At 40.2% G+C, this 20758-nt stretch overlaps 1 protein-coding gene across 1 annotated transcript; it reads right to left on the reverse strand.

The window, feature by feature from the left end:
• eef1g (eukaryotic translation elongation factor 1 gamma) lies at positions 1–18934 on the reverse strand. The gene is made up of 10 exons (XM_060927991.1): positions 18852–18934; positions 17952–18110; positions 17797–17860; positions 12269–12411; positions 12002–12145; positions 5035–5164; positions 1577–1799; positions 1229–1401; positions 570–694; positions 1–277 (listed from the first exon to the last, which is right to left on the reverse strand). The coding sequence occupies exons 1-10, from the start codon at positions 18861–18863 to the stop codon at positions 119–121; spliced, it is 1332 nt and encodes a 443-aa protein (XP_060783974.1). The 5' UTR covers positions 18864–18934; the 3' UTR covers positions 1–118.
• Positions 18935–20758: the final 1824 nt, after the last annotated feature.

Below are 20758 nucleotides of genomic sequence, written 5' to 3' on the forward strand. Positions count from 1 at the left end.
TGGGATTGTGAAAAGTTTTTTATTTTTCCTCAATTCAACACCCTCCAACTTGACATTTCAGTTCCATTTTTCATGTCCTTAGATTCAGATGTTGACAGTTGGGAAGTGCCATCACTGCTCACTTGAAGATCTTGCCCTGACTGAAAGGTTTTCCTACGTGCTTGAATTCACCCTCCCATGCAAAGTATTCCTTCACCATGGTCTTGCACTCCTCACTGTCCACATCCAGCTTACGCCAGTTATAGGACTCGTAGTCAATCTGCCAGTCTTCAGATAGCTGAAACAAGAAAACAATTGTGAACAAGAACATTTCGCAGCAAGAATGATCATTTCTAAGGATAAAGACATTACCAGGAACTGGACAAATTCAATTCAGCAGTAAAGAAGATGCAATACTAGTAGTGGTTAGCCTACAAAAACAGACCATGCATTTAAAATTGAAAAAAATAAAAAGATAAAAATAAAAAAAACATTTCTAGGAAGAAAAATACAAAAAGCATTTCTTTGGAAAGAACCAACCTGCTAAAATTATCCCAAAATTAAGAACAGAAAAAGTTAAGGTGACATACAGTGAAAGCTAGATCTTGGCCTCTGAAAACCCAAATGCCAGAGATAGAGCTGTCGTTGTTCGTGCCAAACAGGATGACGCTAGCAAAAGCGTTCTTGCGCAGTTTATCAAGACGCTGGAACATTCCTAAAACAGAAGAAACGAGGTCACCTCAATCACACTGTCTTAATCCAACAGTGCAAGAGCAACAGTGTATCCCCAAAAATATACAGCAATATTAACAAGTTTAAAGTACAAACGACCATTGAGGCAACATTTCAAATTAATGTGGAAGGCCTTTTTTTTTTTAATAAGAAAAAAAACCCACAAAATATCACTTCTCTACACAAATAACCTGAAAAGAGAAGAAAAGCACCACTGTGGTCATGTGACCATTTCAACATTCATCAACTATGTGATTTTTCTAACACTGACCACTTCCATCTTAAAAAGTGTATGTTCTTGATCAGTGTCAATACGGTGTAATTTCAGCCCTCTTTTGAGAAAATAAAAATGCCGGTATTATTTACAAAATATGGAAGCAGCAGCAAACAAGTTTGACAAGCTTCATTTCATGATGCTAACTGGTGGGATCTACCTGCACTCTGTAGTGACTCAACAAGCTAGAAACATTCCAAGTGAACGAAAACAAAATTTGCCATCAGCATGTCCTGTTCGTACCCGTGATAAGATTGCAGCTCATGAAGGTCATGGTCAGCTCATCTGGAAAGCGGTATTCACCATACCAGATAGAGAAGCCCTCACGGTCAAAGTTTTCCCAGAAGTGAGGGATAGCCACAGTCAGTGTGTCCTCGTTAGAGTACTTTCTCTTGAACTCGTCCAACACAAATGAGCTGGTGATAAATTAATAAAGAGGCTTCAAAAACCTAAATAATGTACCATTACACATTCACATTATTGTAGTGCACAATAAACAAATGGCTTCCTGGTAGTACCAAAGTCAAAATGCCAAAAAAAAAGGTATCGAGTCCTTGAAATTTACCAGAAACAAAGCTAGCATTCATTTACCTCTTTGGAAGGTGAGCAAATGGGTCCTTGGTTTTTGGTTCAGAGGCAAGTGCAGCTTCACACTCATCCATCTCCTCAGCTGGAGGGGCAGGCTTTTTCTCCTCCTTTTTCTTCTCCTTTTTCTCCTGCTGTTGCTGGGGCTGCTGCTTACCAGCCTCCTTACCAGCTTTCTCCTTCTTGGATGGAGTCTCCTTCTTAGGCTGGTTCTCAGCAAACTTCCTGGCTACAGGAACAAAACAGAACAGGAAACTGAGTCCAATTCTTCAGCTTCGATTTCTACTGGGGAAGCTGGGTCAACTAAATTGTAATGTCCAACATGGAGAGCAATTTAAATCCTCAATTTTTAATAATGAATATAGTTAAAGAATAGATATTTGGTTCACTGTTCAGAGAACAAGAATGGGGGGGGATCTTTCATGTGACAACCATCATTTTTCCACTGCAATTAAATTTTCCTCTTGTCTGGGCTATACTTATGTATTCAACATGTACAGAAATAATGAACTCCAAAGCAAAAGCTTGACTGAAAAATCAGCTGGCTGAGCCGATCTAGCCTGGGCCCGCCCATCCTAAGCACGACGCAACACGAGGGCCTGTTGCGAGCTTAGTCTGGCCAGGCAAGCTATCTACAGCTCTTCCAAGCTCCCGAAAAATCGGGAGCCAATCAACTTTGAGCATCTCCAACGGCCCTGGGTAGAGGCGTGTTCAAGGCAGTGACGTAGTAGAACTGCGACCGGAAGCCATAGATTGTTTACAGAATCTATGCCGGAAGCGCTTCATTCACTAGAAACATTACGAACATGGAGCAAGTTCTCATTGAAAACGGAGCAAAGAGCAGCCCTGGAGGTATTTATTGAAAGGAAGGACGTTTTCGCCTTGCTCCCGACCGGCTTCGGTAAGAGTTTAATCTACCAGTTAGCCCTGTCGCGTCACATACGTCAGAGGAAAGAGTGATGTGATTGGTTTAAGCTTCGTCACAGCCTTTTCTGGCTTCGACCAGTAGCAAACTGAGGCATTTCAGGGAGGCGGGTCAACCACGCACTTTGGGAAACGGTTGGGCTTAATATCTTTGCCAGACCAAATGCTCGCAGAGCTCTGAAGTCGCGTTAGCCAGACTAGAGCCGATCTGCCACTTGTCTGGTGGTTACTGTAAAATCCTGTATATTTAATTTCCAGTTTCTACTGCAACAAATTTGACTATGCTGCTTAAACACAGGTGCTTGAGCAGCATTTTAAGATAACTTTCCAGTTATCATTACTCTTAACACTACGAACCATGGACTATTTCAGGGTAATTTCACTACCTTTACTTTTAAGCCATGATTTTGGTCATTATAAAAGCTAGCCATACTTCCCCCTCCCAAAAACAGCCTAGGCTATCCAGATCTTCCATCATCTGATAAGAAATTAGTAAAGATATTACTTTACAGAATTTTGATCTGTATTCATAACAGGATTACTTGGGTATGTACAAATACTGTACAAACGTGACTAGCGTCATTACAAAGGTCCGGGTTCCACTCTTTCTGTTCCATAGCTATGCAATGAGGAGTTTATGAGTAATTCAAACAAGAGTAATGAGTGTGGAAACGGATGCGACTTTGTCAAATAGACAATCAACTAGCATCACTGGAAAGGTCAAATTGTACTGTTTAGTGCGATTTGTACAGCTCCTCTAAGCAATGAATATTTCATGAGCAATTAAACCAAGAAAGTGATGTGGATGCAATTTGCATCAGTCAGGTTCTAAGAGTTAAATATTATTTATAATACAAGATGCAATGAGTTTACACTTTCTTGTAGACCCATTTAATTTTTCCCCGCCTTCTAAGTTAAAATGTGCCACTGACTAATTTTTGCTTAAAAATAATAATAATCCAGCTGTATCCTTCATAAAAAGTTAACTGATGTTTAACATATACATGTTTCATGTTAAACAAGTCACACGTATGGCGATCGATTTTATTTCACATTAATGGACAAAACATTCTCCATTGACCTTGACATTGAGCTTATCTTTCAAGGGGGAAATCAAAAGGAGTCAGGAGATTATTAATGCGAGATAAAGGGGAAAAGGGAAGGGCTTTCAGAGCGGCCAATATAGGGCATTAATATTGGAGAACACCTCACAACTCAACAGGAATGACTAGAGACCTGTGCAGGTCTGGGTTCAGCCTTTATCTGACTGGGAAATAGAAGCTACAGTACATAAATGGAAAAAAATAGCTCGCTCAGAAATAGGTTGACGCCAGGATTCGAATAGACATTGCAAAATCTGTTCCTTTCCTGGACAGCGCTCTAGACCGCTCGGCCACAGAGGATTACATCACAGACTGAGGTTATACAACATGGCACTTACATAGTTAGTATGCAGTGGCACCACACCGTGACTGGAATTGCTACCTGAGGCTGGCACGCCAATTACATTCTTAAACATGCTTGAATTCAGTTAAACATGCACATACAGGTGCCTCTACAGGTTTCAGCCAAGAGACTGAGCCAGAAGTGGATTGTCAAACTTTGGAATCACTTTGATAGTACATTCCCATAATCTAATGGTCAGTACAGATTAGGGATGTTAACCGATGACCGTTTGACCGATGGTTGACCGAATCAACGTCAACCGGTTAATTTTTTTTGGTTGTCAGTTAAACTAGAGACAATTCCCCTGTGGGAAATTATGAGAGTGATGCAGTGCGCACAGCAGTCGCTATAGCAGGAGCTGCGCTGAACTGTGTGAATGTGTCTCTCCGAGAGGGAGCAGCCCCTCCCTCGTGTGTGTGTGAGAGAGAGGGAGCAGCCCCTCCCTCATGTGTGTGTGTGAGAGCGAGCAGCCCCTCCCTCATCCGCGCGCTGCGAGCAGAGACACAGAGTGTGAAATTTGGTTTTTAAGAGTGTTTTTTAATTTTTAAGAGTGTGTTTAATTTTTTTAAGTTTTAATTCTGTATTAAGATTACCAAACAAGCAAACGCCACCACAGTCCACGAAACACAGGAAGCACGAGAAGAAAACAGCAAATCAGAAAGCCGCGCACACCTGCGCAGCTTCCGCGAAAACGTGCACAGCCCTCCGACCCACTGCCCCCCACCTCCCAGACCGCAACGGCACCTGCCCACTTAGCAACTTTAATACAGAATTTACTCTGATGAAATTATTCAGACACTCCAACGCCCCCCCCTAAAAAAAAAAAAAATCGGATCTGCACGATTCAGCCGTGAAAAAGGCGGCATCCGCCAAAAGGCGCATCTGCCGTTTGCATCCCTGTTTAAACTCATAGGTTAACCGACTTTAACTGGCTAATGAGGCTCGGTGGTCGGTCAAGATTTTTTTTAGTTTGCGCCATCCCTAGTACAGATATTGGCATTTTATATTTCCTAAAACAGATACCCATAGTTCCTAGTAAACCAATTAAATAGGAAATATTATCATAAGACTACAAATAAGGAATAGCATCTTACCATCAAACTGAGCCATCTTCTCACAGAGCTTGACCTCTCCAAGAACTGCTTTAAACTGGGGCTGGTTAATGCAGGTCACAAACCAGCGATTGGCGTTGGGGTAGGGCTGACGGAAAGCAGGCTCAAGAACCTAAGAATGGCAAGGAATATTGATTTTCATTTCTTTCATGCCATGACTTGCTTTTCCTGGAAAGAAGAAAACATCTTCCCACAGTTCTGGATCATATCTGAACCAAGCTTTCATCAAGTCAATCAGTCTGAACATGTTCTGGAGCTGTATCAACAGGTTAAGCAGAATAGTGCTTCAATTATATTTGTCCTAGCCCCTTGGGTACTCAAAGCTGGAAAGCATTCTTAACACAGAGGAACAGACGCAGAGCAAAAACAGCAGTGAATGCTAATCAAAAAGCCATGAACATCTGACCGTAGTAATCAGCACTTTGCTCTGTGACCGATGCGCAATATGACGAAGCCAATGAGAACAAATTGCCCATTTGGCTCACAGGTGACAGAACTTTCATAATTTTTTTTTTTTTTAAACAAATTTCCACAAAAAGTTGGGACGCTGTATAAAATAAAAATATATATAATTACTAATAAAATCATGGAAATTCTATATTTTTCATTTTAAATAAAAGGACAAAGACAACATACCAAATGTTGAAACAAATTTTCTTGCTTGAAAAATGTGTGCTCATTTTGAATTTGATCCCAGAAACACATTAAATTTAAAAATAAATAAATAGGGTGAAACAGGGACATGTTTACCACTGTGTTGCATCACCTCTATTTCGAACACTACATGTTCGGGAACTGAGGAGACCAAGCACTGTAGTTCTGAAAGTGAAATGTTGTCCCATTCTTGCCCAATGTAGAATTTAATTTGCTCAACAGTTCAGGGTCACCTTTGTTGTACACTGCAACCCTGAAATTAACTATAAGGAACATTAAATCTCCGGTGTGCTTCCCAGTCCCATATTTTGGTTAGGCAGAAACCATAACTGACTAGAAGAAAGTGGTACACTGCAACCTCGCAATAATGAATTACTTGGGGGACGTCCAAATAGTTTGTTAAACCAAAAAGTTTGTAATACTGAAATGGACCCAATTGTCACACCACAGGCTCACATAATATGCAAAATTTTAGGACATTCTCCTGATCATGAATTTCTCCTTCCCAGTCTCTATCTCAGTTCATCAGGGATGAGAGTGGGTCCTGATGAAAAAAGAAGAAAATCTGTAAAATGTCCTGAGGGCACCGAAGGCGCCCGAAGTAATAAGGGGGGGTCCAGGGGGACACCCCCCGTGAAATTTTTTTTCAAAATGAGACCTTACACACCCTATTTCCTGCAATCTGAGCTGTAGTTAATTAAAACACCTAATGCCCATTTTCATACTTATTGAAATAAAAACACTATTATATAGAACAATATGTATCAAAATCAATATGTGTATTGCATTAATTCAAAATAATATGTACATTTTATGGGGACTGCTTATTACTCACTGTCAACATCAGTTGGTTTTTCTAAAAAATGTCGATTAAAATTCAGTTATTTACAGTTCCATTAATAATTCAAATTTTCATATATTCAATATATTGAATTCAATAAAAACATTTATATATCTTATCGAGACTGACCTTTTCCTAATGTCCACATTACTTGTATATGATTTCTTCACAATGTCTATTTAAACTTTAAAGTTACAGTTATCAACACTGTCAGCTATAATTCAAATTATCATATATTCAATGTATTGAATCAAACAAATGCATATTTTATGGGGACTGTCTTTATCTTATTGTCCACATCACTTGTATGTTTTCTTCAAAAGGAAGAGCATATGTCTATTCACACTTTTTACAGTTAAGTTGTTTACAGTTCCCAGTTATTTTTGAAACAAATTTTCATTAGATCATTTAGAATTCTTCTTCAGCTTCTTGGCCAAAGCCAAAAGCTCATCAGTCCTCTCTTTTTTCCTTTTTCTTTCATTAGCCAGCTCCTCCTGTGTTTTTACATGCTCTAACCTAGCTCTCTTCTGCTCTCTCTCACTTTCCTTTTGCTTTGCTAAACTTGTTCTTCATACCAGCATCAATTTCACGTACCTTCGCGTCATCTCGCTTGTCAATAGTATTGGGCATCTTGAGAAAACACGCTGATTAGAGGAAAGTATTTTTGATATGCAGCTCACGAACATGTGTAAGTTTTGATAAAAGAAAGCGGATGTGGGTATCTTTGTAAAAACTGTTTTGATTGGCTATTATGGTCTCGACAGCGATGTTTTGACCAATAACGATGTAGATAACACAAATTTTACATCACATTCAACGAGATTAAACGAGACTAAATATGGTGACTTACAAATAATGTGTAAACATCGTTGGAGTTAATAAAGTTTGAACAACATGAAGGAACATACCCCAACCCCCCGAAATTAATTTTAAAAAAATTCTCAACGGATTTGGCATAATATAAAAAGGTTGTTTTTTACTCAGAAAAAGCAGAAATCCGCCAAAAAGCGGAAAACTCTCATCCCTGGTTCATTGGCAGAATTAAAGGATCATGAACGGAGGCAATGATTTCTTCATCTGTTATGGAAATGACTGAGGTTACTGATGTATCACTGTCAACATCCACCCACTGACTCGTGATGCTTTCTCAGTCTTCACCAGTCAATTCATTCATGTGTTGTAAATCACTGATGAGGTTATTTATATTGCACTGTGAGGCTGGACGGGGGGTATAAAAACATCACCGGTGCACTTTAACGAGGTGTTTAGCGGGATCCGCAGTCATTTCATCCTTTTATTGATTTTTTTGATGACTGTTTTTGATAATTGCTAGTGATCGACACCTAAGCCTTTATGGTATAACACATGTTAACTTTACTGCAGACTTGATTACTTATTGTTTGTCTAGAGGAGCACATGGCTCAGTGTGCCATGGACGCAGGCAAATAACTGTGATTGCAGGAAGAGCGTTTATTTACAAACAGGCAGGTAAACAGTTAAAAATGTAAGACAAAGGCAGGGTCATGAAACAAGCAATGGTTATGCGAGGCACAAACAGAATGGCAGAGGCAAAGACAGAGTCCAAACACACAAAAAGTCAAAACCAGAAAGGCAATATGCATACAAGCCTTGGTAACGTGAGCCACTAGGTACAGCACGTGTACTTTGCCAAGTCTGCATGTTTAGAGTGAGCTTATAAACAAGAGCTGTGATTGCACTCTAGTCCAGAACAGGTATATGAAACAAGTTTCCTAATGGTGTTGCATGCACATTGTAATCTGTGGCACGCGCTCCAAGCACTAATGTGTATAGACATGATAGTGATTTTTTTGTTTGTTTGTTTTTGGAAGACTGAGTCCTTGTCACTACAGGCAAAGGACATGAACTTAGTTTGTTATATGCAAAAGTTCATAGTAAAGGAGTTTGTTATAGCAGGGTTGCAGTGCATTTTGTGCTGCATAATGTGCCAAATGGGAGACAGGTCTGGAGTGCAAGCAGGCCAGTTTAGCACCTGGACTCTTAAGGCCAATTTATGCTGACAACGCAGTCCTCGCAGATGGCGTCGCAGATGGCATCTGCGTAGCCCCCCCCCACCTTTGCAGACGCTCTGCGCGCACCTCCCAAAAATTGTGACCACCGCAGAAGCCTCGCAGACAGCGTCACAGACAAGAGGGCTCTGATTGGTCCACTCTACATCTGCTGTACACGCACTTCCGCTTCCCTACTTTCCCGGTTTGGTTTGTTTTCACGACCGCCATTTTTAAAAACACGAGTGAAGATGGAACAGCACAAAAAGCGGTTGATCGAGGAAGTACGTACATCTATACGACTCCAGTTCTAGTCATTATAAGTAACCGGAGGATAAACACTCCACTTACCACACCCACCAACTACTCCTAACGATTTCGCGACTTCGCGCCCCCTTGTGTTGTGGCGGTGAATAACATCGCGCATGCCTATTACTCCCTGCTCAATGATAAATTACAACTGTCTGCGAAAAGCTATCTGCGAAAGCCTTGTCGCAAGAGCATGCAGAGGCCCTTACTATGAAGCCATGCAGTTGTAAATACATGCAGAATGTGGTTTAGCACTGTCCTGGTGAAATAAGCAAGGCCTTCTCTGTAAAAGACATCACCTAGATAACAGCACATGTTGCTCCAAAATATGTATATTGTTCAGCATTAATGGTACCTTCCCAGATGTGCAAACTACCCATTCCATGCGCACTAATGCACCCCATACTATCACAGTTTTTTTTGTGTGGGTTTTTTTTTTTTTTTATGTGGCACTAGCAATGCTGGCACAAATTGTTACTCTGACTCAGGATCTTTCTACATTATTCTCCTCCTCCTCCTCCTAATGTCTTTAGGGCACTATTTCTCCCTCAGTTTTCAACCAATCAGCAAATTTCACATGAAGACCTCTAGGCTGAATTACATTGCTGTGACTTTTGGTAGTGATCTGGAATGATCAATAAAAATCACTTATAACTATCAATTTTCATGATGTTTTTAATCTTTTTTTTATTATTATTATTTTGTTCAGGGCAGCAGGGTGCAACTTTTCCTCACTAAGCATCATTCTCTATCTCTTACCATTCTGGATCTAAAGGGTATAGTGACCAGACATCCCGGTTTGTCACAGCTAGTGCCAATTACTATGACTAGTCACATTCTCTCATTATTATTAATTTTTTTTTAAATCCCAGGAGACTCAGGGTCCATGATTCCCAAAAAGAATTTCAAATTTCGATTCATCAGACCATAGGACAGTTTTCCACAATGAGCTCAGGCCCAAAGAAAGCAGCAGTGTTTCTGAATTTTTTTTTTTAAGTATATGGTTTCTTCTTTGCATGGAAGAATTTTAACTTGCATTTTTGGGTGCAGCAACAAACCGTTCACAGCCAAAGGTTTTCAGAACAGTTCTTGAACCAATGCAGTGATCTCCGCTACAGAATCATGTCTGACGAGTTTTTAATGCAGTGCTGCCTGAGGACCTGAAGACTACAGGCATCCAGTGTTGGTTTTTGGCCTTGCCCATGTACAAGAGATTTCTCCAGATTCTCGGAATCTTTTAATGATCTTATGTACCGCACAGATGATGTGATGCCCAAATTCTTCACATCTTTCACAGAGTGGTGAACCCCTCCCCATCTGTACTTCTGAGAGACTCAGCCTCTCTGGGATGCTCTTTTTATACCCAATCATATTACTGACCTGTTGCCAGTTAACCTAATTAATTCTGAAATGTTCCACTGTGTGTGTTTTTTTAAAGCACTACACAACTTTTCCAGTCTTTTATTGCCCGTCTCTCAACCTTTTTGGAATGTGTTGCTGGCATTAAATTGAAAATGAACCTATATTTAATAAATTTATTTTAAATAAATAAATAAATAAATAACCCCACCCACACACAAGATTTCAGTTTCAACATTTAATTCAATGCAATACATATAATACTATTTATATACTATAATAAACTTTTCAATATAGGGCTTCCATGACTTGTAAATAACATTGATTTTATTTATATTTTACACAGCATCCCAACTTTTTTGGAAACAGGGTTGTACTCTGAATAACAGTTAGCACACATTGCGTATTGGCCCAAGTGAGCAACAATGGCAAATGTATCTAATCTGATTATTGAAGCCCTGAACAAAAATTTTCCCAATAAGAAACGGCCCAATCAATAAGGTACAAAGAACAACCCTCAAAACACATCCACAACTGGTAAGCATAAGCATGCGGTCATCAACAACAAAAAAATAAATAAACTCTGCTTTGTTTACATTCATTGCAGGCATCTTCAAGACATTAGCAGTAGAAAAGTGCAGCACTGGAAGGATAGTTTAGACCAAAAACATTTAACAGTTCAACAGCCCAGCTGATGGACACCAATTTCACCAAACACATTTCAAAAGAACTTCACTATATGTGCAAGATTTTATTAAATTTTCCATTACCAGAGTTTTGTAATCTGGCTCCCTGATCCAAAAAAAAAAAAAAAAAAAAACACTATACAACACAAGACAGATTCATTGCCCGGTATTTCACTGTTTACTGAAATTCAACTTTGAACATTATATCTCTCAGTATCTGCATCAAGGCATCTCCTTAACTTAAATTTACAGTACAGAATTAAGTCATGCATTATTTTATATTACCAATCGATCATTATTCTGTAGAACAATCGGACAGTTTCTGCTGTTTAAGAAGCTATCCATTCTTTAAAAAAAAAAAAAAAAAAGAGACTTGCATGATCATTTTCATGCCTGTTTCATCTACTGATACAAGGTAATGACAGCAGACCCGTTTCCATCCAATTTGTTTCCATAAACCATTATCACAAGATTCTGAAGAGTCAAACCACTGCATTTCCTACAGAGAGCATAATGCCACTGTACACCCTACTTAGTTCACACCATACTGCAATTTGAGATTCAGCCACAAAAATGCTTGATTATTTTGTTGTTTTAATATGGTCCGAACACAACTAAACATTCATTCTTTTTTCTAATGGAATTAAAGTATGCAGCATAATACATCACTTGGCTGCACTGGGGACGTTCACCACCAAGACGACCATTCATCTCACAATCAACAGGCCATCGTGTGTGGGAGACATCAATATTACACACATGGTCAACTAACGCATTCTTTACGGCAAATAAAATCCATTTGCAAATTTCACATAGCATTTATGAGAAATGGACACCAGGACTCTACCAGGATACAGTCTTGCATTCAGATTAGTCACAGTTTTCCTCTATAAATACACTACATTAGCTAATTCAAATTATTATTCTAACAGAGATTACCAGATGAAAGTACAGATACCAGGTGGTGCTAGAAAAGCAACATTAAGCAGTACCGAAAGGAGAAATGGACACATTCTTCAAATGAACAAGAAAGTCAAAGGAAACCTTGAAGAAAACAGTTTTATGAAACTCACCTGCTTGTAGAGCCAGAGTAGAGAGCACACCACAGTGATATCAGCCAGACTGACTCGTTCACCAACCAGGAAAGTGCGAGTGTTTAAATGCTGGTTCAGGACCGTAAGCACACGCTTCACCTCCTCTTTGGCCTGTTCTGTGGCCTAGATACAAAGACCCAGGAAGAAAAGAAAAAAAAAAAAGTCACCACACGTATAAAACTTGGAGAAGTCAGTGTAGAAAAATGCTCAGCTCATTCCAAAAGCAAAACGGCAAAATCTACAGACCTGTTTATTGAACTGCATGATGCCCAGGGTTGGAAAGACCCAAGTGCTGGCTGGAGGGATGATCTCAGAATCAGCAAAGCTAACCCACTGCAGTACCTGGGCACTGGCTTCAGGGGTGCTGCCACGGAGGACATCATTGCTCACTACCAGAGAAGCAAAGTTGACAAGACAAATATCAAAACACTGCCCATAGCCTGGGTAGGCGGCAGTATCTCAGCATAAAAGACAATTTATACTTCTGAATTGAATCTATGCCATAAGTGCGGCTTCGATTCTTGTGCAGGGTGAAGTATTTATACTTGTATGTAAGCAGAGGTGGACAGTAACAAAAGTACATTTTACTTGAGTACTGTACTTAAGTACACTTTGAGCATCTGTACTTGAGTATTCATTTTTGGCAACTTATGACTAACGTCACTACATTTGAAAGACAAATATACTTTTTACTCCACTACATTTCTATCAAGGTCCTCGTTACTATGAAGTGGCTTTGAAAGTGGACGGGGTTTTTTTTCTTTTCTAAAACACGATTGTTTTTTTTTCGCAGGTGACACTGAGACAGCCTAGCAGTAATCACTAGGGTCAGGTCATGTCCATAGACTGTATAAAATCAAGATCAATGATTTCTCCGCAGCATTATTTAACACAATCAGTTCATAGCAGAATGGAGGGAGGCAGTACTTCTGGAGAATGCACGCACTCATGGCTATAGCTAGAACCCATGTTTCAGTTTTCTGATGCCCCTTTTCCACCAAAGCAGTTCCAGGGCTGGTTCGGGGCCAGTGCTTAGTTTGGAACCGGGTTTTCTGTTTCCACTGACAAAGAACTGGCTCTGGGGCCAGAAAAAACGGTTCCAGGCTAGCACCAACTCTCTGCTGGGCCAGAGGAAAGAACCGTTTACGTCAGCGGGGGGCGGAGTTGTTAAGACCAACAACAATAACAAGACCGCGAAAGATCGCCATTTTTAAGCAACGAGAAGCAGCAGCTGTACAAATGCGAAGTCATCCATTATTATTATTATTATTGCTGCTGCTTCTTCTGTGTTGTTTTTGCTTCGATATTCGCGCCAAGGTTTATGCAAACGTAGCGACATAACTGATGTATACAGCGACATAACTGACGTATACAGCGACATAATGACGTGTCTTCCCTTAGCACCGCGAGCTATGGAAAAGCAAACTGGTTCTCAGCTGGCTCGCAAGTTGAACGAGTTGTGAACCAGCACCAGCCCCGAACCAGCCCTGGAACTGATTTGGTGGAAAAGGGGTATGAGGAATAAAGAGTTGTTTCGTTTTAAACATTTGCCTAAAACAGAGCACATCACAGCCTACAAAAACTTACTGTCCAACCTGCGGAAGCATATTGAGGTATGTAAATGTTTTATTCCAAGAGAAAGCTTGCAATGAAGTTGTCTGTGCTTTTAGAGCTAAAGATAATGTTACAATACCTATCCTATGCAGTCTGGTTAGTCAAATGACTTTCTCTGGATTTGTCCACCAAGTTGCCATCGCCTTGTCCACGGCTAGCAATAACACGTAGCTAGTTAACTTGGACACTGTTAGTTAGCATGTAAAAACAGAGTTACGCTAACATGAATAACATTAACTTATCTGAAGTGCTTTCAGAAATGTTTTAGCATAATCTTGCCAAATAAACAAAATGTTGAAATCTTTCTTTTCTAGTAATGTTAGCTACCCAATATGATTTGGAGTTTGAAAAGATTCTGCTAGCATATCAGGTGAAGCTTCACTGACTAAATAGCTTAATATTAAACCACCATGATTGCACAGGCAGATTCACATATGCATGAACGCATACACTTGCACACGCGCACATGTGAGACCTGTGAGATGGACAGTATTGTACTAGTCAGTCACAAATTGCTGGAATTTTTTGTTTTGATGTCAGATGATGGTCTTGCACTTTTTTTTTTTGTCTTGCTTAAAGCAGTGTTGCTGTTGGGCAGTTATTAAGCTCGAGGTGTGGACCTGGGTTTTAAGCAGGTTGGATTGTCATTTTTATTTTCTGAGCAAGCTATTCCACCAGCTTCCTGATTAACATACACGCACGTGTGCACACACTGCCACAGCTGGGTCAGAACACTACCATGCTGCTTTGTGGGGGTGGGGAGGAGTGTTACAATTTAAAAAAACAATGGCTCTTATTCAGTTCAGTTGTGTTTCATTTTGTAACATTCTACAGGTTCTACAAGCTAGTCAGTAAATCCAGTCGGTTGCTTCAGAGGCATTAGGTTTTATAAGCAATGTTGTATTATTGCCAGAATGCGTTGACAGAAAATATACTTTTAATACTTAAGTATTTTTAAAAGCAAATACTTCAGTACTTTAACTCAAGTAAAAATTTGACTGTACAACTTTCACTAGTATCGGAGTAACATTTGACCAGTGGGATCTGTACTTTGACTTAAGTAATGAAGTTGGGTACTTTGTCCACCTCTGTACGTAAGGTGCATGTCTCCTGAAAGACGTGCCGGCACATAAAACAGCAGAATTTACTGCTTTTACACACAGATGAGTGGAATGCGAGGTCTGTATTTTACTGTAGGAACAATTAATTAAAACAAAATATTTTGAAAAAAATTTATTGGAGGGAAAGAAGCCTCACGTGACTAATTATAAAGTTTTCACTGAAAGCATAAGCATCTTAACCCCTCTGTATTCAGCAGTATGAGCAGCTCACAGTGAAAGTCCCATAGCATTCAGGAACATGACAAAAGTAATGCCAGTTTAAAATCCATAGGATTAGAAGCAAAACAAACTGCTAACAGTTGTTATAGAGCCTCACACTATATAAATGTAATATTGAGACAGTAGATATGCAATTTTCACGGAGAAGGAGCAGCTGGAAACGCGTAGGAAGAAATGCAACATTGTCAAGAGGACCAATCAGAGTCATGGTCTGCATCACCACGACCTGTATTTACGTTTCTGGAGAGGTGCAAGTCAGGCTACAGCATAGGTTACGGTGTAGCTGCGTACCCTTTAGCGTAGACTTGATGTTGAAGTATAAAATCAGCCTTAACTCTGCATTCACTTGGAGGCGATGTGGTGCACAGACTGGGAAAATTAAATCTCCGGTGAGCTTCCCAGTCCCATATTTTGGTTAGGCAGAAACCATAACGGACTAGAAAAAGTGGTACACTGCAACCCCACTATAACAAACTCCTTAGGGACATCCAAAAAGCGTGTTATACCGAAAAGTTAGTAATACTGAAAGACACAGTCGTCACACCAAACAATGACATTATATGCAAAATTTTAAGACATTGTCCTGATCACAAATTTCTCCTTCCCAGTCACTATCGCAGTTCATTAACCGAGTTAAAGGATCAAACAGAGGTGATGATTTCTTCATCTGTCATGGAAACGACTGAAGTTACCGGTGTATCGTCGTCAACGTCTACCCACTGACTCGCTATGTTTTCTCAACCTTCACCATTCAGTTCATTCATGTGCTGCAAATCACCGGTCATTTATGTCGCACTGCAGTGCTGGGTGGGGGGTATATTAAAAAAAAAAAAGCCGCTGGTATGCTTTCACTAGGTGTTAGTTTTAGCGGTATCAGCAGTCATTTCGTCCTTTTAATCGATCCTTTGGTTATCGTTCTTGATAAATATTAGTGATCGACACCTAAGCTGGGCCTTTGTTTTATGGTGTTAACAAGTATTGTTAACTTTACTGTGGACTTGATTACTTATTGTTTGTCTCTGGTGGGAAGAGGAGCAAGTGGCTCAGTGTACCATGTAAGCAGGCAAATGACGGATGTAATTGCAGGAAGAGCATTTATTTACAAACAGGAAGGTAAACAGTTAAAAAATGCAAGGCAGGGTCATGAAACACGCAATGGTCACACGAGATACTGTACAAACAGAATCGCGAAGGCAAAGAAGAGAAGTAGAGTCCAAATACACAAAGTTGCCAAACTTCACCAATTCATAAGCATGTGCTGTGACTGCGCTCTAATCCAGAACAGGTGCATAGTAATTAGTTCTAATGGCACTGCATGCTCTGAGCGCCAATGTACATGACGATGATTTTTTTTTTTTTTTAAGACTGACTCCTTGTCAATAAAGGCAAGGGCCACGAACTTAGTCCCATTATATGCAAAAGTTTGTAGTAAGGGAGTTTGTTATAGTGGGGTTATGGTGTAATAAGCGTATTATAAAAATGCACAGCAGGCTAGTTAGCAATAACACAGACTAAGGGAAAACATCTGGGAAGAGGACAAAGTTCAACAAAATTCAGCATTGTGGCTGAAAGTGCACTTTCATATGGAGCTGTGACATTTTCTTAAAACACACAAGACAGTCATATCTGGCTAGCAACTGTCTCTCCATATTTGTGTTACATGTTGCTCAATATGCAACATGACTGTTGTGCTAGGAGCACTAAAGGAAAGCTCTGAACTGCATTTTATTTTACTCAGTTTCAACAGCGTGTCCACATAACCATGTTCCTGAGGTTCAAATGGTTGTCCGGCATGCACACACATGCTAATTAATTCCACCTATTAAGAAACATCCTACCATGAATCAGATCACATATAATGCAGGAGGTAGTGGGAATCAAAATTAGGATCTCTACGTATAGCATCAATAGGGAGGAGGATTTTAACCTAATTGTCCTCTGGGCAACTATGAAAAATGGAAAAAAAAAATTCCCCAACAGCATGAACACAAAACTTGTTTTGATCACCAATTTATGTTCTCGTACATGAATTTCAGCACGTTGCCAAGCTGCCAATCTTATTGGCCAACCATATTGAGCCTACTGATCTTGTTTTCCTTTGCAGAACTTCTGTACTGCTTGTACAGAGATCATCCATACAGAAATTAACCCTTTGTGAGGCCACACCTGCTACTGCTTCCAGCAACAAGAGGCTGCCAGCTTGGAGACAGGGTAAAGGCCAATTTATGCTGACAACCCAGTCCTCGCAGACGGTGTCGCAGATGGTGTCTGCGTAGCCCCCCCACCTTCGCAGACGCTCTGCGCGCACCTCCTAAAAATTGTGACCACCACAGAAGCCTCGCAGACAAGAGGGCTCCGATTGGTCCACTCTACATCCGCTGTACACGCACTTCCGCTTCCCTTCTTTCCCGGTTTGTTTTGTTTTGACTACCGCCATTTTTAAAAACACGAGTGAAGATGGAGCAGCACGAACAGCGGTTGATCGAGGAAGTACGTACAGCTATACAACTCCAGTTCTAATCATTATAAGTAACCGGAGGATAAACACTCCACTAACCACACCCACCAACTACTCCTAGCGATTTCGCGCCCCCTTGCGTTGTGGCGGTGAATAACATCGCGCGCGCCTATTCCTCCCCGCTCAACGATAAATTACAACTGTCTGCGAAAAGCTATCTGCGAAAGCCTTGTCACAAGAGCATGCAGAGGCCTTAAGATGCACATTAAAGTAAGGCGTTAGAAAAGCAGCGACAATGCTCCATGCAACACATATTGACTTTTTTTTTAATAAAATGGAGAACACCACAAGGTAATGCTTACAGTAATGAGCAATGGCATTGCTCTCAAACAGACAGAAACCATCATCACCCTGGTAAGCTGGAACCTAAAGACAAAAGACAAGTAGTATAGAAAAATAAGTACCTTGAAATTTCAGTTAGAGGAACAAACAAGCCGAGAACAGAGCATTTGCCAACCTTGCCCAAGGGAAAGTTGTTGAGGAAAGCAGGGGAGCGGTTCGTCTGCCCAAAGGTGAAGGCAGGGGGGGAGCTTGCCACCTTCAGGCGAGCCCCGCTATACTGGGCTGCAATCTGGGCCTTGAAAGCCCTCCAGTTCTCAGGGTACGTGTAGAGAGTCTGCAGAAAACAGTGTTATCATATGAAATATACCAAGCAAACCTGGCCTTTACCAAAAGACGATCAAATTAATCAAGCTCAACCTTGTGCTCAGTATTTAAAAAGCCATGTCAGCTAACATCAACTTAATCAATAAAACCCAATACAAAACACTTACTGGGGGGAGGAAGCTATGGGTTCATGACTACGTTAATTTAAAGCCAAATGGCTCCTTATTAGACATGTACTGAACTACACAGGATGTGTGTATTAAAAAAATAAATAAATAAGAAACACCTTTATTCCATATCCAAATAAGTGCACGTTCATTTGGAGCATGGCTCCATTTGGGACACAGCCTTATTCTGACACAGCTAACGGTATCCAACTAGCATCCAAGCCTAAACCGGCAAGCACTTGTTTAAGAGTAGTATTACGTTTTAACCATAAATATATTATTTGAAGTCAGTATAAATCCAAACTGTGATGGAGTCCGCAGTGCGCGTGCGTTCCGGTGTAACGTGGCACAGCCGGACAGCCTCGGTGTTCCTCCCATCGAGCTCCCCATTCAGAACACACATTACTAAAGCCACGGGCAACATTTTATACCAAAATAAACAGCGCTGTGGCTTAAACACCCCTTACAAGAACCAATATCAGGACAACAAACTCAAAAAGAACGAGGATGGACTTGATAATTGTAGATTATAAGCACAAGCTTCAAACTAGTACAGAAAAGTGATCTTCTTCCATCTTACTCACCCCTGCCGCCATCTTTAGGAAGAGAGAAAGAAGGAGTGTAGGCGCGTGTTGATGTCGTGTAGCAGAGGCAGGTCGCAGAAATAATACGTCAGAGCGAGTTTTAGACTCTCTTTCCTTCAGCTGATTAACTAGCTATGAATAAACTCAGTAAGGTTCGCAAGACATGAGGATGAAAAACACTGAAATGCTTGATTAACTCATTTTTGTACCTATCTTATGGACACTTCATTGTTAATTCACTTTATTGGTGTGCAGTTACAGATTATAGCTCCTTGGGGTACCATATGAACTGCCTGCCAGAAACCTAGCACCCACTTAGGGATGCCAACTTCAGTGAGGGAAAAATAATGAACAGTTCCACCAGGATTTTCAAAAACTATTTTCCTACATTAAGAGATTTATGATTTACATTATTTCAACATTGACAAGTTGTAACACTTTATAAAACGCAAATAAAAACAGAATGCAATGATTTGCAAATCCGTTTCAACCTGTATTTAACTGAATACAATACAAAGACAAGATATTACATTTTCAAACTGATAAGCTTTATTGTTTTTGGAAATATACGATCATTCTGAGGGGTGGCACGGTGGTGTAGTGGTTAGCGCTGTCACCTCACAGCAAGAAGGCCCGGGTTCGAGCCCCGTGGCCGGCGAGGGACTTTCTGTGCGGAGTTTGCATGTTCTCCCCGTGTCCGAGTGGGTTTCCTCCGGTTTCCCTCACAGTCCAAAGACATGCAGGTTAGGTTAACTGGTGACTCTAAATTGAGCGTAGGTGTGAATGTGAGTGTGAATGGTTGTCTGTGTCTATGTGTCAGCCCTGTGATGACCTGGCGACTTGTCCAGGGTGTACCCCGCCTTTCACCCGTAGTCAGCTGGGATAGGCTCCAGCTTGCCTGCGACCCTGTAGAACAGGATAAAGCGGCTAGAGATAATGAGATGAGCATTCTGAATTTGATGCCAATAGCGCATCCCAAAAAAATGTTGAGACAAAGATATTCAAGATGTTTATTTGTCATATACACAATAACAGACACAGTGGTTTATTATTGGGTAATGAAATTCTTATTTTACAACTGCCTGACCAAACTATGCTTACCAATATAAAAAATTATATATATATATAATATATATATATATATATAAAAATATGAAATATAAAGTGCATGTGGAATGCAAAATATAAAAGCAGGGTAGACCAACGCCTCAAATTGACTTGGTGAAAAAGGTAGGGAATAATACTCGTTCCTTTCAGCTCTCCTGGTACGAGAAAGTGAATTGGCTAACAGCAAGTGACCCACATCAACAACAGTAAATAGGCTACTTTAGTAATATGTCATGGATGGACCAAAAATATAGAATCTATTTAAAATGTTTATGCTGAGTATATTATATTGGAATATATATTTTTCTGGATATGAATTAAACACAGCTACAATTTGGAAAACATTTTTAAACAAAAACACAGCCGAGAACATTTCACACTACAGACCTGGATTAAAAGTGAAGGGTTATCAAAATTGTCAATAAAACATTTCTCAGTCAAAATAAGTAAAATATAGGGAAAGTGTCACTGAATGAAATGTGTGGCACCTATGTTTGGCTCCCCAAGGTCAGTGCTTGTGCCTATTCCAGAACACTCTGCTGTTACTGCTGAGGTTCCTGACAAAGAGCTGCTTTCAATAATGATCAATTTTTAAACATGCCACATTTTTAAAATATAAAATGTTAAAATATACCCGCCCCCCCCCCCCCAACACCACCATCATGTATATTGGACAGTAGGCTAATGGGCCAAAAGAACCTGTTATTTCACAGTTTGTGACCCTGCCAACAATCAGCCAGATCAGAGGCAAGAGTATGGGCAAAATTGATGTGTTTTTTTTCCTTTTAAAATCTGGAAAT

Source organism: Neoarius graeffei, chromosome 8 (genome assembly GCF_027579695.1).
Source record: "Neoarius graeffei isolate fNeoGra1 chromosome 8, fNeoGra1.pri, whole genome shotgun sequence".
NCBI classification, from domain to species: domain Eukaryota; kingdom Metazoa; phylum Chordata; class Actinopteri; order Siluriformes; family Ariidae; genus Neoarius; species Neoarius graeffei.